General features: G+C 41.7%; 1 protein-coding gene across 3 annotated transcripts in view; it reads right to left on the reverse strand.

Annotated features, from left to right (window-relative positions):
- Window positions 1-25,094, reverse strand: part of Grm8 (glutamate metabotropic receptor 8) — an 837,648-nt gene that overhangs the window by 674,276 nt on the left and 138,278 nt on the right. For all 3 annotated transcript variants that reach the window (XM_041675768.1, XM_041675769.1, XM_041675770.1), the window contains exon 3: window positions 6,397-6,613. In XM_041675768.1, coding sequence (XP_041531702.1) covers window positions 6,397-6,613 — 217 coding nt within the window. The remainder of the gene's footprint in view (window positions 1-6,396; window positions 6,614-25,094) is intronic.

Consider the following 25,094-nt stretch of genomic DNA (forward strand, 5'->3'; position numbering starts at 1 on the left):
CTCATGGTGATGCCTGGGAACTCACAGGAGTAATGAAAACTTGTAAAGAATTTGGGAACTATTAGTGGCACAGAGTTGATAGAAGAAAAAACAATTATCAGACGACATCATAATAAGTAACACTGAATATCTGAGGGTGACAAAAATAAAATTTGGGGCAGAATACTTGCTGGGATGTCCCTGGAGAACTAGTAAAGACACAGGAAGGGGCATGTGGTCAGGAGGCACCCAAAACCCCTCCCTAGTCTTTCCCACTACATGCAGTTAGTTTGGATGTAATAGCAAGTCAGGCAAAGGCCTCTCAACTCAAATCCTGCATCCAGACAATGGCGCCTGCCATCTTTCTGCTCTTCCTGTCATTGTTTACTGAAAACTTAACTACAGCATTTGAATTATAGGTCGTAAAGCATTTGTTTGAATGCTGTTTGCCAGTTCACACTAAACAGCTGTTATTGATACTCAGCAGTTACTAAGCCCTAAATATTAGGAAACGCGAGAGAAGAACAGCTTTGAAATGATACTCTATTTGATCCAGTTCTGCAGTAATTGTTAAAATCATATACACTTTCTTTGGATCCCGCCAAAGCCTCTGCAGTATTGAGGCACCTGCCGTTCCAATTTGCAATTTCCTCAGCCCTCCTTTGAAGCTATTTTTGCCAATTACCTGGTGTTAATATTAATTAAATGTGATTTGCAACTTGAAATGTAGTGTTATCAATGGAACTCAGCTGTATGAATACAAAGTAAAATTTTCAATTGAGTTAAAATGTTTCCTTTCATTCATAGTATTTTAGAACATTAATACTTTTGTCAAATTGATTTTTGCCTGCTGGAAGTCATTTTTCCAAAGCAATGAACATCTGAGGGGGAAAATATTCTTTATATATGCTTTTCTTTCTGTCATTGAAAATACTTTGTTTTAATCTTAAAACTGAATCCATTTTCGTTCATAGAAATTTGGTTCTTGTTTATTACCTAAAAGGGGGAAGTGCTTTCTTCTAAAGCAATAAGCTAAGCTAAGAAATATGATCAGTTGGTATTTGTCAATTTTATACTAGGAAAAATATCCATTAATGCTTGATCCTCACCAAAAAATAAATCACACTCAAATTTGGGGGACAAGTATCAGTCATTTTGCACACCAAAATTAATTTAATTGGTGCATCCCATTATCCAAACAGAAATTGCCAACTCTCTTCACGGTCCTTTCTAACACTGAGATTTTAAGATTCTGAACACATGTCAGGCGATAGTCAGGAATGTCCAACACCGGCAAATTAGGAGGAAAGTCACATACAGTAGAAGATTTGACAGATTTGGGTCTATCCTGCCGCTTGTAATATACACAGTGACGACTTGAAGGCTTGTCATCTTTGATAAGTCATTCATAAACATGATGACTGATTAAAGGAGGTGTGTGTGCCACCTCACTGTGTAAATCCACAATGAAAAGATATCAGGATTTCACAGATTCCTTTTATCTCCAAAGATAAAGCCTCAGCGTCCTTGCCCTTTATAATGATGGTAGTAGCATTAACATTTATTATCCTGTCTTCCTTTAAAAATGGCATAATGAGGTAAGACAAAGAAGAGAAAGAAACTGTCTAAAGACTCAAGGAACTCATTGATTGAGTCAGGAGCTACAAGCCTCACAGCTCGTGACAGAAAAGCATGCGCAAATATCATCAACCCCTTTATTACAGCATCGGTGAAACCTTGTATTGAATAATTAAAACAAGATAAATAGAGGAGTGTGGGTCTGGCAATTGAGGGTATGTAACAAGGATGATGAATAGGTCCTAACCCAGGAGCAACTAAGCCATTCCCTTTCCTCAAGCCAAAAGAGACCAAAGGGGGAAACAAAAATAAATTAGACTAGAAGACACACTCAGGGTATTTATGATTGTCAAGGTGTTATATATAAAAAAAGACATTTTTTAAACTTCACAAAGCAAAGTAGTGGAACAGTCAGGGTATAGTCATCTTTACAGTGTTCCTGCCAATCCTTCTGAAAGCTCTTGGCAGCCTGAGCCAGGGACATCTAGACACTGGGATCCCACACACACCTGTTCCAGTCTGTAATTTTACTTTATATACTAAGCCATTCTATCCTTGTAATCAAGTAATCAAAAACAGAAGAGTGGAATTGCATAAAACGCCGAAGAAACTTCTGAATTAGTAGTATTAGAGTCAGCTCTATTAACTGAATTCTGTCTAGTCAGTACCCTTTACGTGCTTCCTGCCAACCTGTTTTTCTGGCCTCCCTCCCACTCTTGTCTCTAGATGCCATCCCTATGAGACAGTCACACTTATACCCTGTGATGCATTGAATCATGCCTACAAAGATATACTAAAATCCTCACCTCAGGAGCTCAAAATGTGACCATTTGGAAATAGAAGCAATGCAAACATCATAGCCATGATGAGATCATGCTGGAGGAAGGTGGTCCTATTCAATATGGCTGTGTCTCTTTGACAAAAGAAGATGAAGAAGGAACAGCATAACAGAAAGTAGCTACACGATTTTAGAGGCAGACACGGAGGTGATGTGTCTTCAAACTAAAGAAGACCAAGGAATGCTGGCACAGCTCAGAAGATCCAAGGGAAGTGAGATTCTCCTCCGAGATACCAGAAATAGCACAGCCCTGAGGCCACCTAGGTTTCAGGTTTCTGGATATCAGAGATGAGAAGCAATGAGCATCGTCTTCTTTAGTCCAGACTGTTCTTCATCCTGACACTTCTGAGAGGGTAATTCATCTCTGTAGATCACACATCATGGGTCTCTGTAACTGCACAACACACTTTTCATTATGCTCACTAGAAGTTCCTGTTCTAGTAGGAAAAACTATTTATAATCCTTGAATTAAAAAATACCCAAAGAAAATATTTGTAAGTTTGCTATGACAAAAACTTTCTTCAAAAGTAACTAAGCCCACCATAGCCACCAACACACCAAGAAGAGAGAAGACTGCCCAGTCTTCGTTTCCCATTACTGTATGGAGCCACGGAAACCACTGCCCAAGAGTCTCTCCTCAAGTTCCTTTGTTTCTCACTCACTCCATGGCCTGCCTCAGTACCCACAGTCTCTCTGTCACTGTGATTTTGTTAAAATGGCCTTCAGGGTTGGAATTTTGGTTCCTGGTTAGGTAGGCCAATGCTCCTGCTGCTCTTCCCCACAAAAGATTTGTCCTGGTGTCTCAAGCACAGGGCGCTCCTGACCAAACTCATGCTCCCCACTCCACACCAGTCTTCCCTCGGTGGTTCTGTGACTGCACTTGCTTTCTTTGAATGGCCCAGCTACAAAGTTTTGTGCTCAACTATAACTATTTTCTGACCTTCAAGATCTACATTTACTTAGTTACTGTTCTATAGACTTGATCTTAAAAATGCCTCTCGTGTTTGTCTCCTTTCCTACTGTCACAGCTTCATTTTAAACCAAGCCAGACACTGGCTACAGAGGCCCCTTATGTAGTCTTCCATCCCTCATTTATGTTCTCATCCTGGTAGATTTCTTCAAGCCTCAGAAGTTTCAGATAATATTTAGGACACCAAGGATAAATAAGTATCTTCTGACTTACAGGACTCAGAGATGTGCCTGGCTTTCAGCTGTATCTCCCATACCTCGTCATACACAATACTCTAGTCAAACTGCGCTAAATATTTCTAATTTAGGGTTTCAGTTGTCATTTGTTGAATGGTTTCTCCTGTAAAAGAAGATATGGCCAAGATATGGCTAGTCTGACACTAAGCTAGAATATCAAATATTTACTTTATCCAGTGCCTCCTATATCTCCTTCCCAATAGTGTTGCTTCACAGTAATGATGAATCGCCATCAGCGTCTGTTCATGACCACCATGTACACATCATCTCCTTCTCCCAGATTTACAAAGACTACTTCCAGAACCTCAGATTCTGTGAAAACGCAAAACACTCTAATTAAACCGGACATACAGCGTATCACACAATGGGATTTTCGTTTGGCTGTAATTCCATTATGATCCACCTGAATTAATCAGAGCTAAACCATAGGGTGCCTCAACTTACACTGAAGTTTCTTAGCAATCAATGTTGCTGAAGAGAGAAACTCAGAACAGAGCATGGGAATTTAAAAAAAAAAGTGAATACAAACATGGAATACATAATGTTATTAATGAACAGATACTCCAAAAACTTAATGTATACACTCTTAATAAAAACACTCAGACCCCTAAATACACACTACTAACACGCTGACAGAAATTCCATCAGTGATTCAGTAAGACTGGCAAATGTTACAGAGCTAATGAATTTTCATTAGCATCATCAGATAGTTCCAGAATGGGTTAAGTTGCTACTATTTGCCATTCCCATTAATATCATTGTCATGTGAAAGGTTGAATTTTCAGCTATTTTTGTTCTAGATAAAAATCTTTGTCATTAAAATGAGGGATGATTCTGATATTTAATATATTCCATGGCATACTCTGGCGTGATACTAATTTGGCCTTTTCAGCATTCTGCATACTAAGTGGCAATCCATCCCTCCTCCATTGCCCAGAGAAGTGAGAACTGAAATAGAACGGACAGCCAATCAAGTCACAGAATACTGAAAGGATCAACAGAGGAAAAAAAATGTACTAATCAGGAGCACACATGAGGTGCTAAAATTATTTTCTCCCATACTAATGACTAAGACAGGAGCAGCAGTAACGAGTGGTAGCCCCTGAGTCATCTTATGTGACATTATTGCCAGAGCATAGCAATGCATACTAAAATGAAGATCAAGTATTTCTTATTTTAGCCAATAAAATAATAAAATCTTACTCTCACTTAACTTTCACAACAATACATTACATCAGATTCTATAATAGGCAAATTACGTCCTTATTGAATTTTTCACAGTAACCTGCTCCATGCACACAAAATGTGCTCCAGCATTGAAGAATGCCCAGAGTCACTGCAGAAAACTTATTTCAGTACATACTCTATTATTTTCCTCCACATGTTGAATTATCACTCTGGTGAGAGCCGACATCAGCTGCTTGAATAATGTATTAACCCTGCTTCTGGAAGCTATTGTTTTCGTCTGAGTGGGCATTTCCTTTAAGGATAAACAGGGGACTTTTTTTTAAAGAAAATAATATAATTTAAAGTTTAATGGAAGCTTTCGGATCATTTTATGCTATAACGATACAACTTAAAATTCCAAAAAGCAAAGATTACAGCATTACAAACACAGTTGGTATGAACACTTGTCCAATTAAATCAATTAACCCCATCTGCCGACCAAACTAGTCGCTCTCTACAGTTTCGGCCACAACGCAGCCATAGAACACATGTTAAATATAAAAAGTCCTGAGCATAATAAATGTCCTATCCTATTATGTCCAGAAGAAAGGGCCTCAGACATCTATGATTCTCAAGTGAAAATTGTTCCAGGTAATTATAGTTAAATCTCAGTCATTCCCATGATCTTCTCCTGAACTAAAATTTTCAACCATTAACTGATCGACATGATTTCCTCCTTGAAGTTCAGAACTGCTTTAAAATAGTCAAGAGGCACTTGAATACTTCCACAACACCATGATTATCAATACACAAAAATTAATTCTCTCCAAGAAAATGATATGATTTACGTGCCAATGGTGTGTCTCCTTCCATCTACTAAGTTTTGTCGATAACTAATTGTCCGTAAGATTTATTCTGAATGCTGCTTTCTGTTGTCATTCTGTTCTGTTTTCTCCTGAGAAGTGAATGGATTTACAGCCTCACAGGTAATATACATGTTGGTGGAATACCTACACAGGTTTGAAAAGCTCTTTGAAGAAATCCCAGGACAGAGCTTACCAGCACTTTGGCCTAACTAGGTTTTCACAATTTTCCCTCCATTGCGCTGGAAGGTCTAGACTTTTATATAGAAATGAAAGATGGAAAAGTCAAATATGACAATGAGCGTATGACTTAGGACTGCCCCTAGGGACCGATTGAATATTGCTTTAAAATGATTATAAGCACTGATCCCTCTAGTGTTCCATGTTAAATTCCACTGACTTTTTTTTTAATTTGATGACTTACTAATGTAAACTTCTTTCTAGAACAATCAAACAGTATGTCATTTATTCAAATTCACTATGGCTCTGAGGTGCCTGCAAACTCCCTCATCAAAATAGACAATTCAAAAGATATTCATTGAAGTTGGGATCGCTACTGCTCAAATTAGCACAAAAGAGTCACCTTGCTGGAAACAGGAACAATAAACCCATCTACAATCTTTTGCTTCTCCATACAGAGGACAGTCTGGACCACACATTAATGAGAATGCTATTATCTCATAGACATCAGACAGCATTTGGAAGTGTCCAGATTTTAGCATCCTGTCACCTCCTGATGCAATCGACTGGTAAATACATGCTCACCAATCTCCCTCGAGATCTGGGTGAAGGCCTCAACGCCACTCTCTCCATAGTTCCCCTCGGAAGCCAGTGTTGACACATAATTCCATCCCAGGGCCGTCACAATGTCCACCATGGCTTGGGCTTGGTAGGAGTCAGGCGGGACCACCCGAGAAAAGAAGTCATACCTGGTGTTGTCGCTCAGCTCTGGGGCTGTGGATGCATAGCTAATTTGAGGTATCTGCAAAACAAATGAGAGGTCATTTCAACCCATGCTGTGTCGTGTACAATGATAGATTATCATAAAAGACTAAATGGTCCAAGCTGTAACAAAAACCCAGATGTCAGCCTGAAGACAAAATACGGTTTTAGGACCACCAATTTCTTAGAAATGATTCCCTGACATTTCACAGGTTTCCCTTCCTTTTGGAGCACAGACACATAAACATTGAGAAACAATTTAGTTTTGCTTTAAGTTCCTTTGTGTCGAAGGCCAAAGGAAAATATTTCATGCTTTTTGTTGCTTTTTTTAAAATTCTGTACATGATTGTTCTGGTGTGGAAATGAAAGAGAAACGAAGCCATGGTACAAACATACATTAGAGAAGGTCACCTCAGAAATTCTCTTTGACTTTAACGCATAAAAGGTATGTGGGAATTGAATGGGAGGGTTTTTTGTTGCTGGTTTTATTTTTGTTTTTTTTTTATGTTTTTGACACTTGATACCACCTAAGTTTGAAAACTATCATTTTCATAATTTAATTTTGTTTTTGTTTTTGATACAGGGTCTCAACAATGTATCCCTGGCTATCTTAGACACACTTATGTAGCCCAGGATAGCTGTGAACCCATAGAGATCTGCTTGCCTCTGTCCCCCAAGTATTGGGATTAAAGACTGTTCCACCATAACTTACTGTAAATTATTTTAGATACATATTTTCCTAGTCTCCTCACTGATTTTTGGTATAGTCATTGAATAGCACAAAAATATTTGTAACCAGTGAACTGTGCATCTTCCAATAAAAAAATATATTTCCCACTCGTTAAAAATCATCACCTAAGCCGGGCGGTAGTGGCGCACGCCTTTAATCCCAGCACTCGGGAGGCAGAGGCAGGCGGATCTCTGTGAGTTAGAGACCAGCCTGGTCTACAGAGCTAGTTCCAGGACAGGCTCCAAAGCCACAGAGAAACCCTGTCTCGAAAAACCAAAAAAAAAAAAAAAAATCATCACCTAGAAAAAAATCTGGATCATAAATTTCTTAGGAAAAGAAAATGTCTGCTGACACCAAAGGATAAATTGCCATAGAGTTTTTTAAATTGAAAATCCTATGTCACTTCTTAATAATCTGACAGTGTGCACTATGTACCTGGGCATCTCATCACCCTTCAGTCATCATTCTCAGGTGTGGGTATAAACCTGAAAGGTCAAAACGACTCCAAGAGACCCTGACTTGGGTGACTTCTTAAAAATAGAGCTTAAGTCATACATAGAACAACTTTATTCACCATAAGATGATGTAGCTAATGGAATGTCTATGGCAGCACCCCCAAAACTTCCATACCCCACTGACAACTAAAGTGGTGGGGGCTCAAGGGAGATGTCAGAATCATAAAAAGTTATATACACCAGGATCTAATGGTCACTCACCCATCTCTAACCAGTTGATTTCCAAGCCATTCTTGACATCCTTGAAGATAACTCGTCTAGATAAACCCTCTAAGTCGACAGAATCCTACCCCACATTGGTGCCCAGTGAAGTGACAAAGGACACAAAGAAAAGCTTTACTCACAGACTCTAAAGCAAAACCATGTGCGGGAGCTGTCCAGGTTCTGAAAGGGCAGTTTGGCCTCTGAGCAACCTGGTTCCAACTTTTTACCTGTTTCAGCAGTGTAGTTGTCTGCTAGGGTCAGGCCATTTACTAAATTCTCCTCAACTGTCCTTTCCTGGTGGGGATCATGTTAACTTACTTTACACTGTGATGCCCTTTGCTTTGTCTTCCAGACACCCCAGCCCTGTCTCAACAGACAGATGCCTTTGCAGTATGGAACTCAACAAGACCAAATCTCAAAGCATAGCTGCCTTGGCCTTCCTCACCTTTTTTTCTTGCTTCTAGAAAACCTGGAGAAGAGACCCAGGCCACTCAATGAGATCTCTCCACATCCTATACTAGATAAACTCCCCCCCCCCAAAATCATTGACATATGCATGTCTTTATTCTAATAAAAATATTCACCACATTAAGACTGAGCAGGAGTAGAAGATCCATACCTCCTCCTGCCCAAGGCTCTCCATTCTAGACAGGGAGGAGACAACATGAGTGTGCCCAGCACCATCAAGACTGAGGCCCTGCACCTCACCTGGGCAGCACAGTAGAGCTGATCCTGTTGATGGGGCACAGGTGAGCCACCCAGAGATTATGAGCAGAAGATATCTGGTCCTGTCCCTCAACTACCATATGGTGGCATGGGTAAGGGAAAGAACCCCACCTCCCACTCCTCACCAGCTGTGGGAGATGGGAAAGCTGACCCTGAGGTCACAAGAGCGAGAGAGCTGGCCCTGCCTCTCACCAGCTGTAGCACTCGGCAGAGTGGTTCCTGCACTTTGCCTGAGCAACACAGCAGAGCTGGCCCTGGTGGCGTAGGTCTGGGTGAGTGGGTTCCGAGGGCATGAGAGCAGGAGAACCAGCCACATCTCTTGCTCACTGATTCGGGTGAGCTAGCTACTACCTGGAGCAGTGCTGGAGAGCTTATCCTGGTGATGAGAACGACGGAGAGCTGGGGGGCTGACCAGCAACTACCAAGACCCAGAGCCGGGGCTGAGTTGGAGCATTCCACCATTCTCTCCACCCATGACCTTTTGGAGCATGTGAAGGGCCCTGCCCCCAGACCCAAACTGCAGGATCTCCATGACATAGGACAACAGCAAGATATCCAAGAGGAGTCCCATTGAGGGCCCAGTATCTGTAGTGTAGCAGAAGCCAGAGACCATGACCAGACCAATGACTCATTGCAACGAACACTTGCCAGTAAAGTTGTAAGGACTCAGGGTATACTGTGAACCTCACTGTGACATGCTACAGCTTCTGTGATGAGGTTTTTTTTCTTTTTTCTTCCATTTCTTTATTCTTTTGTTTTTTTAACTTTTACTTTATTTTATCTTAGTGGAGGGAGATTGCAAGGGCAGAGAGTGGATGTGAAGGGATGAGGAGATAAATCGGGATCACGATGCATGATGTAAAATCCAAAAAGAATCAATAAAAAGCTAAATTAGAAAAAAAATTATCAGTCTGACCCAGGGTATATTGCGCTGGTGTGAGTGGATGGGTAGCTGAGTATATGTGGGTGAGTGTGTGGAAGAAGATTCTGTAAGGACTGCAACAGACTGTGCCATCTTCTTGTCCTCTTTGAAAGCACAGCCCTCCCTCTTCCTCGGCTCCTCAGAGTCCGGCAGTAAAATGTCTTACACCACCCCCACCCCACTTGGAATAATGAGCCGCCCCTTTCTAAAAATGAGCACAAAGTGTGAAAATTGAGTGTTTGAAACCAAAACTAATTATCTCAAATTACTACCTTCAGTCAGTCACTTCCAGGGCCGTTTAATTAGCAGTCAGCATCGTGTTTAGGATTAATTAAACAGGTGTAAAGGGTATATAAAATAAAAGTGCAGCTAGGAGATGGTGGCTTGATTAATCCGGTAATGGGCTTTTCTCCCCGATGTCTTGAAGAGTTTTCTCTTTGGAGATGGATGTGTGAATAAGTAGCGTGCAAGTGCGTGTTTGCAATTTTATTTGTTTGGTCCTTCTATGTTGCAGTCTACAATAACATCATGGCATACTGATAGTATTTCAAGCCAACTTTTCAAACTGTCATGAAGTCATATCCTGTTTTTACTTTATTTGCCATAGAGCACTAAGCATTGGCTCATTAGGCATTTTAATTTCTACACCAGCATCCCCAATATTTGCACGACCCACAAATTACACCCCTACTAGCAACTGAAGTGAAATTTTATTAAAGACCTAGGCTGCTGCTTTCTCTTTTCACTGCATCAGATCCATCCTAACTAGCCCCTTAGCCCTGGGGGATTTATCTCTCAGAAACAACATAAAAGTGCTGAGGGAGGGAGAGAAGTGGAGAGGGAAAGGAGGAAAACTGAAGAAAATGCGTCAACCAAAGGAGGCATTAAGGCAAGCGTTCCTCATCATTCATTCATCCTTCTAAAGCAGTAACGTCCTGTACAAGCCCCACCTGACAATTCTAAGGATAAAATCAGCACTCTCATCTGGTTCTGGGGACCATGCAGCTCTGCTCATCCTCCCTCTTTCACGTTAAGTTCTGTGCATAGCAGAAGGAGATGGAGGGAGGGATAGATCCAGACTTCAATCTGGCCTTGCTTCCCTTTCCTGCTGCTGTGTCTCCTCTGGGCCGACAAATTGGAGACAGAAACAGAAAACCCACGTGGTCAACACCTGCACCCTTGCCACAGGTGCACCCCAGTGCAGGGAGACTGTGCTCCTCTGCCTGCTGATGTGCGTACCTCCAGTGTTGCTCCCTCCACGGGAGTCTGCTCCTGACTCTCCCAAGCAGTGTTCCTCACACCCTCAATGCCTCTCATCTGAAATTAGAGTCCTGACTGGTGGCTGGCTTAGGATTCTCCCAGAAGTTAGCACTTTATTTGTTATCTACATCTAATACTAGATTGATCAAATATTCAATAAATGTTCAGAGGTAATTGACTGATTAACCCATGTCAGGAAATGGGGCATTGCCTCCTATTGCATTCTGCTATCGTGTGGCAACCATCTTCTCCATTTGCTGGTTTACCATCCTCACCCTTCTGTGTCTCCTGTGTCTAAGACTGCTTGTTACTACTCTGTCACCTGATTTTTCTGTTTCTATCTTCCCGCTCAATTTGAGTCACAGGAGCAAGAAATGGGAGTAGGACCAAGTCAGAGGTCAAGATCTGTTCCTCCAGCTCCTTCCCCAAATAACCTGAGCCTTAGCCATAATCCTTGCAGGCTCATATAGCCATTGTCAACTCTGACTCCTGCATGTCTACTTACTATTGTCCATCCCTGAGTAATTCGTTGTCCAAAGGTGGTTCCTGTATCTCTGCCCACGCCTTATAAATAGCCCTATTTTTAACCTCTCTTCCATCATTTCTCCAGCCCTCCAGAAGCCTGGCTATTTGACTGATGCACCCCCATGACATTCATCTGTATCCCCCACCCTCTGTCCTACCCTAACCTCTTGGTCCTCTGTCCGCTTTCCCTTTCAGCACTCTTTACTTCTGTCCTCATTCAGCTTTCCCCTTCTTTTCTCTCTTTCAACTCCTAAAGGCGTCAGATTGCATATTTGAAACACCTGTCATCTTGCTTTCCCTCATTTCTCATTTTCTTTGTGCTGAGGTTTCATAAGACTATAATGCATGCTTAAAATAAGGCCTTTTCCGTTACTCAAATAAAGCATATTAGAAGCAATTAATTATACAACACAACAATGCCCTCCCTTTTAAAAAGCCTCCAGTTTCCACTTTTCTGTTAACTGCAGTTCCCACCCCAAACCCCATGCTTTGAAGAAGTTGTTGGATCTCGTCTGTTTCTCCTTCTTCCCCCAGACAGACAGGAAACTGAGCCTGAGGACAGAGGTCTGCCCTTGCTGGACAAGAGTGCATAACAGCTTTTTATTCAGAGGCTTGATCACCCCAAGCTCCCTTCTTACCCGTGGGCGCAACCTCTAGTCCTGGGGAGGAAGCCCATCCTTCTCCCTGCTGTATACCTCTGGCAACCATGTGTGTGAGAGGGGAGTAGAAGCCCACAGTGAGCCGGGCGGTGGTGGTGCACGCCTTTAATCCCAGCACTTGGGAGGCAGAGGCAGGAGGATCTCTGTGAGTTCGAGGCCAGCCTGGTCTACAAAGGGAGTTCCAGGACAGGCTCCAAAGCTACAGAGAAACCCTGTCTCGAAAAAACCAAAAAAAAAAAAAAAGAAGAAGAAGAAAAAAAAGAAACCCACAGTGATGGCAGAATTAACAGGACTTCAAGTCTGCTAGGAAGGTAAAGTAGGTCCCAAGGTTCAGGTGTAATACTGAGTAGGAAGCACTACTTTGGCCTCAGGCCAAGCTGGCTTCTCTGCAATCTAGTTCTTAAGAGACAGCCATGTGTCTTGGGAGCTATTTGGTGCCTGCCTGGCTGTTAATAAAGCTAATTACTTGATCTGCATTTAAGTGGCTATTCTGTGAATCTTGGACTTACACACCCTAAAAAGGGATTCTACATTTGACGTGTAGCCTCTAAGTAGCTAACGCTTGATTTCAATAGTAGAGAAACAGAGAGAGAGAGAGAGAGAGAGAGAGAGAGAGAGAGAGAGAGAAATGAACTACTGGCACTTTCCTACTTTGACTAGATGGAATCACTCTAGTAGATTGACCCCTCAAAACCAAACTACACATTCCAGCCTTCTTCACAGGGGTGAACTGAATTCCCGAAAATGTCCCTGGAGGGACCAGGCATGCCTTCCCCATCTTTTATTCCTGGAATAAAGACATAAAGGTTATAGCTCCATGCATTATCCCAGATGGTACCCAAGCCAATATGGACTGTCAAGCATCTCTAGGCCAAATCGCTGTGATGCCTAGATCCCTACCACTCCGGTGTTTGTTGTTCTCATTCTTGCCCTCTTCAAAACCATACTACACCAGCAACCAAAGCGCTCTCCTAAAAGAGAAAAGTAATATAAGAACCTTGCTCACAGTCTTTCGATCATTTTTCCTTTCCCTTTGATCTTAGAATAAAGCCTAAACTTCTTGCCACAGGGTCCGTTGAGCAGGCATCTGGGCCTCTTTTCCCCTTGCTCACCTTCTTTCAACTCAGGGACCAGGAAACTCCCCCTTTCTCCTTCATCATAGCATTCCACATTTTCCTCACTGGATTTTCTCATCCTTTGGCCTCTGCTCAGTTGTTTCTTCTTGAAACAAAACCCCTCTGACCACCCCTTTTTCTGTGTCTTCCCAGCTCTAGTTACTACCTCAGCACCCTATACATTTTCTTCCATGCTCTTATCACAACTTGTGTGTATATATTCTGTTTCCTCTACTAACAGATAGACTCTAAACAGCCATTCGCTGTGTTGTTTATAGATGTTCTAAGAGTTGCAAAAACATACTAAAAGGTCAATAAACATTAATAGAAAAAGAAAACCTCAAGGATCACTCATCACTTTCCTCAATGTCTACCAACATTGAAGGATTTATCTACAATACTATTTCGGACGAAAGTTAGAAATTTTCATATCATTTATTAATCAAAGTTCTACACAGATGCTCCAGCTACTGATCAGTGTGCTATCATCTGTTTTACCAGGCAGTAGTGATAGAATTCCGATTCAAATCAACTAAGTGCATTACAGTTGTGTCCTGAGTACACTCCCAGCAGGGAACTACATACTTGTCAGTCAACTCTTTGGAGTGCTAGAGATGACCACGGTGACTTCAGAAATGTCATGGGGAACACTTTGGAGGTCCATGGACTTCAGTGTGGCACTGAATAAAAATGACACTCATAATCAAAAGCCCCTTCTGGTTTCCTGTTTCCTGTAGACTGATTATTTGAGACAGACATAAAGCTGCTTAGACCTCCTACAAACCGTGACTCTCCCGATTGCCTTTACTGAGTTTATTTATATCACTGAGGGGTGAGATTGGGAGTAACTTAGACATAGGCTTGCTGCTCCCAAATAGATATAATTTCAGTTGCCTGTAAAGGTTTCTCACTGTTTATATACCCAAAATTATTAAAATCTTGACACTTCCCTTATCTGTTCAAATGGCATGAGTCCTGCCTGCTTTTCATGCTTTCTGATTGTCCACATACTTATGGAATCCAAGACCCAACCCTGACAAACTAGCAATAAGACACCAAAAGCACGGTTCTGGTGAAACCATAGGGATTGTAGTAAGTTCATCTTCCTACGAAGAAACTAGCACATATCTGAATGCAGGCATGGACAGACAGAAAACTTGAGTCACATGAATCTTCACTGTTAATTCTCAGAGGAAAAAATAAAACCTGCCTGAAAACAGCTTTGTTTGTTTATTAATTGCTATATTTGGTGGGGCAGGTAAGTGAAGGGTTCTTTGTGTTGTTCAATAACATCGTTGGTTTTCCCCACTGAAAGATCAGCTTGGAACTTTGCTCTTCCCCCAGGAGGTAGCGCTGGCGTGATGGCGGCCTTAGCAACAGTGGCCATCACAACGATTGCTCCCTGCCACCCATCCTTAGGATGGATTTGTTACAGCTGAGAAACTCGGGACCAGAAAAGGCGTAATGACTGTTGTAGCCATTAACTTTGTCTGTTCAGACTTCATTGCTCTGTAGTATTAAATCTACTTGTGCTTCTGGCAAGACATGAGTATATAATCAGAAATTAGATCAGAGAGAGGAGTCAGGGCTGGGAGTCAATGCCTAGCACTGGTCCCCCTCTCCCAACATTGCCCTAAGCTTTCATGCTCCTCTCAGCTTCATGGGAAATCACATAAAGAGAGGGTAAAGGGAGAAAAAATGAAGTCAAGTGGTAATAAAATAGGGAAGAGTGATGAGTACCCCAACTTTGCATTCAAAATTATGATTTCCTTCCCAAATCAAGACCTACTCTATACAAGTTCATCCAGTTCTTAAGCTTCCAGCTCACAGTCAGTGTGAAATGTGAAATATTGATCCCTGTCTTTCTGCTCAACTAAGTTCCCGCACTTGACTCTCAAGGAGGACTCATCATTGGGTTTTGATACATGATAGAGATTAGCAAAATAAAGCCAGGAAGCCTATTGAAATGGGAAATCGTGGGGGTCAAGGATAGCAAGAGAGATATCATTCTGCATTGCACTGCATTTTATCCTGTCCCCTACGTCAGTTCCCTCGGACTAAGTGAAACTTCTATCTGCACCCACACTGAAAGCGCCTGTGCTTATTAGCACAACAGATGCAATCTTGCTTTAGGAAGTTGAAGGTTATAAGTTGTAGTAATAAGGGCGGCGGGGCTGCGTCCCCAGCACCCCGGCTGCCTGCTCAGCTAGCTTATGCTCCGAAATAATTACACGGACACTGTATTCCTCCAAACACTGCCTGGCCCATTCTCTTCTAGGCTAATTCTCACATATTAATTTAGCCCACCTCTAATCATCTGTATGTAGCACCCCAAGGTGCGCTTACCGGGGAGATTCCAGCCTAGTCCATCCTGGGTCGGAGCTTCATCCTGGGAGCGGGGCATGGCGTCTCTCTCTGAGGCGTCTGCTCCCGAGAGAGCTGTGGAGTCTCTGAGCTCACTTCCTCTTCCTCCCAGCGTTCTGTTCTGTTTACTCCTCCCACCTATCCTCTAACCAATAAAATGGGCCAGGGCAGTTCCTTTATTAGCCAATGACCTTCCTCCATCATTTCCCCTTTTTCGGTTTAAAAAAAAAAAAAGCTTTAACTTTAACATAGCAAAATTACATATAACAAAAACAGTTATCAAGTAAAAGTTACAATAATCTTTATCATAACTAAGGAAAACTATAACTATAACTAACTATTCTTAACTCCATCAAAGACTCCAGAAGGATACAATACTACCTAAGCAAACAAGAAAAAAGCAACTTTTAAAACTCTAGAAATGACAGAGACATCCTGCTGCCTGGACAGTCACCCAAAGTTCTTTTGTACCGTTGGGGCATCCATCTTCAGCCTTCAGGCCCATGGTATCCAGCAGACATTTCCATAAAGCAGGAAAATTCAAAGTCAGTTCAGTCACTCTCTGTTGTGTCCTGCAGAATGTCTCGCAGACTCTTTCATGAATCAGGAACCCCGAAAGATCATCTCACCTTAGGCAAGTTCAGTAGTCCTCTCTTTGCGGGTTCTCTGTGTCCAGTTTATGCAATAGTCCAGGCAAGAGCAGTGTCTTGCCCAAATGGCTATCAAACTCCATAAGGTGCCTCTTTGATGCCCATCTTCCTCTTGAAGTAGATTGGTGCTGCCAGGAGCAGAGTGTCTCATTGTTGTGAAAAGTCCTTAGTTATTAAAACATTAAATGTCCTATTCTGTAATCTTTGAAAGACATGAAGAATGCCTATCTAAAATATATCTCTATATATCTAGAAAATCTAACATGACTACAAGCTTTACTATTATCGATGATTATCCATTAACAACCTATATTTCTTAATTATACAGTACATATTTAAATGAACTACACAATCACAATACCTTAATCAAAATCTGAAACACTTATACATATAACAAAATTGACCTTAAATCTCTATCAATAAAGCATTAGCAAATTATTCATATCTATATCATATCCCCTTTAAATGTAAAAGGACGTTTATAAACCATATTTGGGAACATGGGCGCAGTTTTTTCTCTCCAAACTGCTTCCTGCTGAATGGGGGCGTCGTTAATTAGGTCTTTCATGGTATAACCTGTGTGATAGTTTCATCTCAGTTGGCAGTTGAGCGAAGCAATTTTCTGAAGATGTTCACTGCAACCCTTCAGGAGGGCGTGGTCCATCATACCAAATCGGAATAGAAGAAATGAACAGCGTCTCATCCTCTGTGAAAACAAAATAAGAAACTCCTTTCCAAAGTATCATGTCCTTAGATCCAAATTTCAAATTCAAGGCATTTTCAAAATATCTATGTTGGATTAGTTCAGCAGCATTTATAAATAAATATCTTTTAGCATCTGTTGCTCCTTCCTCAGCGTTTAAATAATTTAAAGAGAGCATAATAGCATACAGTATCAAGATTCTCTGTGTATTTTCCATCTTTGTGCAGCTTTGTTTTAACCTCTATTTTGTTTATTTTTACTTTTAACTCTTTGCTTTTTGAGACAGGTTCTCTGTATCTTTGACCTGAAGTAACTCTGTAGACCAGGCTGTCTTTGAACTCTCAGAGATCCGCCTGTCTCTGCCTCCCAGGCATTCAGGATTAAAGGTGTTTGCTACTACACCTTGAACTCACAGAGATCTGTTAGTCTCTGCCTTCTAGGCACTGGGATTAAAGGCGTGTGCTAGCACACACAACAACTCTCTTTCTTTTTTGTTTTTTACTTTAAGAACTTCAACTTTTAGTCTGCATATATTTTTAACACACTTTAAACCATTCAGAAATTTTCTTTGTCTTTGAATCTCTCTTTACTGTATATCTCTCTTTTTCTGACCACACGAGCCTTTAAATTACTGAGCAATATGGGTAGGATTAAAGGCGTGGCTTTGCCAGCTAGATCCAGTCCATTCCTTAGCTTTCCAGCCTCATGGCGGATATACAGGCTGTAGCCATGTTTACTGCAACAACTGTATGGCATTTCAAGGTCCCTGCCAGCAAGTGAGCTACAACAGACAACACTCACGTCCTCTCTTGGTAGCCGGCCCTCCTGCCTTAAACAGTCAGAGTTTGCCCTGGCAGGATGGCCCAGAAAGCCAGCATTTTTAAACGGCGCAGCTTTTTTCCTGCTACGGCTGAAAACCGAAAAGCATGCGTTCAGCTTTTCGTCAACACCATTTAAGTGTTTCGTGGCAGGACCTCTTAATGAGCTGCAGGCTTTGCAGCTAAAGCTGAGTCAGGAAGCCTCTCTTAGATGAGGCGCTTGCTTGCCTCTAGCAAGCAGAGTAGAACCGAGAAATTGCTGCTACCAAGAAACCAGGCACAATGCTTTCACTTTGTTCTAGAATTACTTCCCAAGCTGTCTCAGGCTTTATGTGGAAGCAGTTGTCCACGTGGGCGCCATATGTAGTAATAAGGGCGGCGGGGCTGCGTCCCCAGCACCCCGGCCGCCTGCTCAGCTAGCTTATGCTCCGAAATAATTACACGGACACTGTATTCCTCCAAACACTGCCTGGCCCATTCTCTTCTAGGCTAATTCTCACATATTAATTTAGCCCACCTCTAATCATCTGTATGTAGCACCCCAAGGTGCGCTTACCGGGGAGATTCCAGCCTAGTCCATCCTGGGTCGGAGCTTCATCCTGGGAGCGGGGCATGGCGTCTCTCTCTGAGGCGTCTGCTCCCGAGAGAGCTGTGGAGTCTCTGAGCTCACTTCCTCTTCCTCCCAGCATTCTGTTCTGTTTACTCCTCCCACCTATCCTCTAACCAATAAAATGGGCCAGGGCAGTTCCTTTATTAGCCAATGACCTTCCTCCATCAATAAGTTTAATTCATTATGGACGAAAGTGCAGCCTACATCTCCCCCTCTTCACAATGCAGAGCACTGCTAACAAAACCAACCTGCAAGGGGAAAGGCAAGGCCAACCCACTGCCCAGTAAGTCATCCAAAGATGGCTTGTAACTGAGGGTGAACTTGAAACTTCAACAGTAAATGTGAAAAGACATCATACCATAGGCAACACACCTTCTTCAAAACCCAAGAGACACGGCTTTGTTTTGGTATGCCTCTGCAGCTTTAAGTATGATTACCCTTGTGGTCGTTTGTTGACTTCTAATAATCCATTTGGCTGGTCTGTTGAAGTGTGAGATCACATTTTCTCTTCTATTTTAAGAGGATATTGTGTGAGTTGGGGAAGGAAAGAAAGCAAAAAGCACACTGGGATTCAAACAACTCTTCTAAATACAGGGATTTTAAAGGCAGCAGAAGTATAGAAAGGGTAGAGTGGAAAGTCATAATGACCCAGGACCTAGCGTACAGTGCCTGCCATAAATGAACTCTGAAGGCCAAAGGAGGGGCCGGTTACAGTCATAGGAAGGCCACAAGAACAGAAGCTATTTTGAGAAAAACAATGACTTCTTGGGAGTCACGAAGCCAGCAACTGACAAACTGATGAAGAAATTACATCAGGACTTCTCCCACATAGGCGGTTCCACACAGAGTCCATTGAACGTTAGAAAGCCTTTGACCTCCTGCCTACTTGAAATGGAAAAACAAGCAATCCATAAATATGAATGAATTTACATATAAATTACCAAACTTTTGTCCTCTATGACTAATAATGCTTTTCTTGGACATCTACTAATTATGTTTTACAGAGAGGAAGCATAACAGCTCCTCAGGGAAGGAGCAACTGTAATCTATCACATCTCTACAAGGGTGGAGATTGTCCAGCCTACCTCTTCTATACTCACGTTCCTCTCAGTGTTTTAACAAATGGGATTTAACCTTACTTAATACAGTGACTTACGAATAACTTTATAATTTGTTTCATTTAAATCTCCTGATCACCAATTTTCTTTTTTTCTGACTTCTCTACAATTCACTGTCCTGTGACTTCTAGGAAATTTTTACCAATGCAAATTCAATATTACAAGTTTAAAAGGGTAATTCACTAAATCCCTTCTGCCTTACACAACATAATATTTTTATTAGTTATTTGGGGGATTTCTTATAGTGCACCTCAATCACATTCATTTCTCATTCCTCCCAAGTCCACACTCCCACTGTGTGCCCTTCACCCCAATACAAACAAGTCCAGTTTGTGTTGCCCATATACTCATTAGATCATAGTCAATATTCCAGTGGCTGGCCACTAAAAGAAAACCGAGTCCCATCCCACCCTCACCAGAAGCCATCATCTGTATAGAACTACATCTCAGAATCTTTATCACAGCTTTGAAGGACTCTCTTAAAATAACTTCCTGCCTGGACTCTTTGGTTGCTGGGGAGAGTTTGTCCCAGAAGCCTTCTGTATCTCTTATTCTCAGTCTACACTCATGGTTACCATTGCAAAAGAAACTTCCTTGCCCATCGTAGCCAGCAAAGTTCTTCTTCTGATCAGTGGTTCAAGTAACTTTCTAAATGACTGCTTTTGGTGTTTTAGCAATTTATCCAACAAACCTGCTCACACTAGGTGCCAGGCACTGAGACAAGCCTCAGAGATGAGGCAGTAAGAAAAAAGAAGTCCTCCCATCCGAAGGAGAATGTGGAAGTGGTTCCTCCATCCCCAAAGACAGGCACTGTGTAAACAATGATCCAAATAAGAACTTAATCATGAGTGAGGCTAAGTGTCCCACGGTCTCTTTCCTGATCTAGGGGACAAAGTGTGCTTCCTTGATGAAATGACATTAAGCTAATACATGAAAAAAAGAGGGGAAAAGGGAGGCATAGACTAAACTTCACCAGGTTGGCTTCATATTCAGATGTCCTTCAGATCTGTAAAGACCCAAACTGTACAAGTAAAGAGGAGGCCAGGTCAACGGAGAGTTAAGTTTAGAAAACTTTTCTGAAGCAGAATCGTATTAAAACGAAGTCATCAAACTCCCTGTTTCTTACAAGTTTTGCTTTCCTTAAGTTCTATTTCATTCTTTGATTGACGCGCAATGGTTGTATATACTTAAGGCTATTGTGTGATTTCATACACATAACCTTTATATAATAAATAACCGTTATATAATGATGACGTACTGGTAACTGGCATATACATCACCTTGAACATCATTATTTTTGTAGGGAAAACACTCCAAATTTTTCTCTTCTAGGACTCTGAAATATATATGACACAAGAGTGTGAACTATAATCACCCTGCTAATACGTTTTCAAGAAATATACCTAATTTGGATCTCCGATCTTAGAAGAGAATAAGTCTAGAACCATCAGTGGAAATAAACATCTATCTCTAAGTTCTAGGGAATGGGTAAGAAATGAATGAACGGAAGAGCAGAGAGATAGCATATGAGCCACTGAGAAACTAAAGCAGAAATTAATCCAATAAAAAAATAACTTTAAGATCAGACCCTAAGACATCCGCTGAAAGACATGTGAAGTTGTATTAAATACGAACTCTAATATTTGCTTTCTTGGAAAAATGAAGAGATTGAAGGAAGCATCGTCTTCATTCTCCTCAGGCAGTGGAGGCTTGGCGTATATTTTAATATACATGAGGAACAGGTTAAAACTAATCCAGGAAGATATTCTATCATCCTTTTTTTTTAACAAGATAATATACATTTGCTCAGAAGACGGAAAGAGAAATAAATGGATCTGTCCTCCTCTGAAAACTTCACACCATGACCTACCATCCCAGGGAGACGCAGAAAATGTCATTCCTGATTTCATTATTTCTAACTATTACTGCTGATTCCAGTGCATTCTGGAGTAAAAGGCACTTCTTTGATACCTCTTGACAAAGTTTTCAAGCAACTTGGGATTTAAAAATGAAATCTATTTCAGGGTATTCTTTTCAACAAAAGGTAGGGGAATTTTTTTTTTTTTGTATGAGTTGCTTAGGGCAGTGAAAATTTTCTGTAAAGTGGTTTTTCTTACATGAGTACCAAAAGATGATCAATTACAATTTGTTATAATAGAAAATCCAAAATGATGTCGCGGCACTTTCTTAGCATCATTTGCTAAATCACTTAAAAATTTAACTCACCCGCCCACTCGCTCCCATCGTTGCTGACTTCAAACGATCACCTAGCATTTAATTTTCCTCTTCTGCTGATTTCCTTGCTGTACAATCACCACTGTGGCTCAATTTCTCCCCCAAGCATGTCAGCACCAGAACACTTCAACATAAAAAGTTAGTAATTTTGACCAACAAATTGAAGTCAATAAACCTTAAGCTAGCAAATATTCCATTTAGACTGGCATTTTGCCATTCAATAATCCATGATTTGAGTCCTGAAAATAAGAGGGAAATGGTGATAAGGATATTTGTCTGTGTAAATCTGTATCCTGATTGACAGTCTCCACGATTTTCAGTGATTATCTACCTTCACCGATATCCTGGCCTTCGAATCATTACCCGGCTTCCAGCTGTCATTTAGGTACTGATTCTAAACACCTAATGCCGGTGGGAATTTTTATTTCCTTAATGATATCCGAGTTGGTGAACTCGGCTGTTAGAAGGATCTCACGAGGTTAAAGGTCTTAATTAGAGCTCAGTTTACATAGGAAAAAAAAATCTTAGCTCCATCTCCAAAGAATGAGAGTAGTGGATTTCATAAATGGCAATCACTGAGTGAGCGGCAAAGAAGATAAAAGAACTCAGATGACCCGGATTCCATTATTCTATTACGTGCTGCAGAGTGTCCCCGAAGATGTGTTCTCCTGACAAATATCAATAATATCCGAAGAGCAGTGCATTAAATGTCCCCAACGTGAACTCATTTGCCCTCTATGCTCATCTGCATCTCTTTTTCGAGAAGTCTGCCTTACTGCTCTTTATAAACCTCCTTCACGGATCATATCACACCTAACCAATAAAACACGCATGGTGCACGTACGTGTGAGCACTGGTATGCGCTGCTCTTGCCCACATCCATTGAATAGTTGGAGTAGGAACTATGCTGAATGTTTGATTTCCAATTCGCGCGTGAATTAAAAAAACAACAACTGAGATTCGAAGAAATAATTTTTCCAAGACAAATCTGCACATTTCAAAGTAGCATTTAAACCTAGGCAAAATGGCTCAAGGATCATCCCTGTAAATGGTCTACCCTCCAGGAACTCCTCCCTCCCAGATGAAAAGCTGCTGTCCATTCCTAGTTAGCTCTGCATTCCTTTATCAAAATCCAACCAGACTCTGCTGTTGTCACTTACGCAACTGCTTCAATCGCTTAAGTCATGGCTTAGCAACGGCTTAGACATCTCAGACCATCGTGGGTTTGACTGTGGAATGAATGGCATTGGTTCCTTTTCTGAGCACTTGCTGCCAAGAGAGTGGGACTATTTTGGCAGATTGTGGAATCTTTAGGATGAGGAGTCTAGTTGACAGACATGTTAGCAGGAGTGGGTCTAGAAGTCTCTGCTTCTTGGTCTGTGGTAATGATGTGAAAATGCTACCACTATTCGTGATTAGCACTGCATGCCCCTTCCACTACATGCCTCTGCCAAGGCATGCCCTGCATGTCTGTGCTACCGCATGTTTTTACTGCTACATTCTCCCGCCCTAGTGTGCCCCTGTCATTGCATGCATGCCTCTGGCCCATAACAGACTGTTTCTTCTGAATCTGCAAACCAACATAAGCATTTCCTCCCTTAAATGATTTGTCAGGTGTTTTACCACAGTGATGGGAAAGTAGTTAGGTCAGCACCAGAATGAAAAGCATGTGCTAATTCCATCCATTGAAATAGCTGCAGTTCCTCATGGGGCAGGGAGTCTTCCTGGGCCCAGTAGGATATCAGCAAAATGACTAGAGACATGCTGAGCAGATTGGTCAGCATCATCCAGTCATCATATCAGATTTGTACCTTTCAAAAACTCAGTTTTTATTTTCAAATAAGAAAAATATTTTGATATGCAAAAAAAATAATTAATTAGTTAATTTTTTAAAAGAAAAAAATATTTTAAACCCTCTTGAAGACAACACTTCATGTGGCATATGACAGCCAGAAAGCATAGCCAAACACAAGAGGAGATAGGGAACAGAGGCAAAAAAAGAAAATAAAAAAACAGGAAAAGGTAGAAGATAGAAGGGCATTCCAAAAAACATAGCAGGTAGACTTTTGACAGAGACGAATATACAAAGAAGTATGGGCTGCTTCTGAAAAGCAAGCCATGCAGTGACTCAGCATAAGGTCCTGAGCTGTCCAGTGCTCACGAACGCACTTCAGTCTGTTTCCTATTTGTTTGGTTTTGGTTTTCAGTTCAGCAGGTGTCTGAAAGGGTTACCACACTGCCGCTTTCCTACTCGCCTGTGTGAGAACTCACTTTCTAAATTTCCTCTTAAACTGGGTGGTGGTGGCAGCACACACCTTTCATCCCAGCACTTGGAAGGCAGAGGCAGGCGGATCTCTGTGAGTTCTCAAGACTAGACTGATCTACAAGAGTTAGTTCCAACTTCTTTGCTCATGTTCTCCCTCCTTCTGCTCCTCATTGGGACCTTGGGAGTTCAGTCCAGTGCTCCTGTGTGGGTCTCTGTCTCTATCTCTATCCATCACCAGATGAAGGTTCTATGATGATATGCAAGATATTCGTCAGTATTGCTCTAGGATAGGGTCATTTCAGGTTCCCAATCCTCAGCTGCCCAAGGAACTAAAGACCACGAGGTGTGCACCCACCCACTGAGACAGTGGAGCTGATCTACTGGGAGCTCACCAAGGCCAGCTGGACTGTGACCGAAAAAGCATGGGATAAAACCGGACTCTCTGAACATGGCGAACAATGAGGGCTGATGAGATGCCAAGGACAATGGCACAGGGTTTTGATCCTACTTAATGTGCTGGCTTTGTGGGAGCCTAGCCAGTTTGGATGTTCACCTTCCTAGATATGGACGGAGGGGGGAGGACCTAGGACTTACCACAGGGCAGGGAACCCTGACTGCTCTGTGGACTGGAGAGGGAGGGGGAGAGGAGTGGGGAGAGGGGGAGAAGGGTGGGGAGAGGGGGAGAAGGGTGGGAGGAGGGGGAGAAGGGTGGGAGGAGGGGGAGGGAAAAGGGAGGCTGGGAGGAGGTGGAAACTTGATTTTTGTTTATGTTTTTTTTCTTCTTTTCTCAATAAAAAAAAAACCCATCATCTTCAAATTCTAATGCAAAAAAAAAAAAAAAAAAAGAGTTAGTTCCAGGACAGCTAGAGTTGTTACACAGACAAATCTTGTCTCGAAAACCAAAACAAAAATCCTCTTAAACTCTCACTGCCTGACTGGTTATTCTCCTTTCATTCCAGGACTGTATCATGTTTCTCTTTCTACTTCACACACACACACTCGATTATATCCAGTCTAAATCTCTGAATTCCAGTCTCATGGCCTACTCACATGGTCATGCATCTTGAGTGTGTGACAGAATTCTCAGAACAACACACGCAA

This window comes from Microtus oregoni, unplaced genomic scaffold (assembly GCF_018167655.1).
Source record: "Microtus oregoni isolate MIOR12 unplaced genomic scaffold, Mior012 000026F_ref0000081, whole genome shotgun sequence".
Taxonomy (NCBI): Eukaryota; Metazoa; Chordata; class Mammalia; order Rodentia; family Cricetidae; genus Microtus; species Microtus oregoni.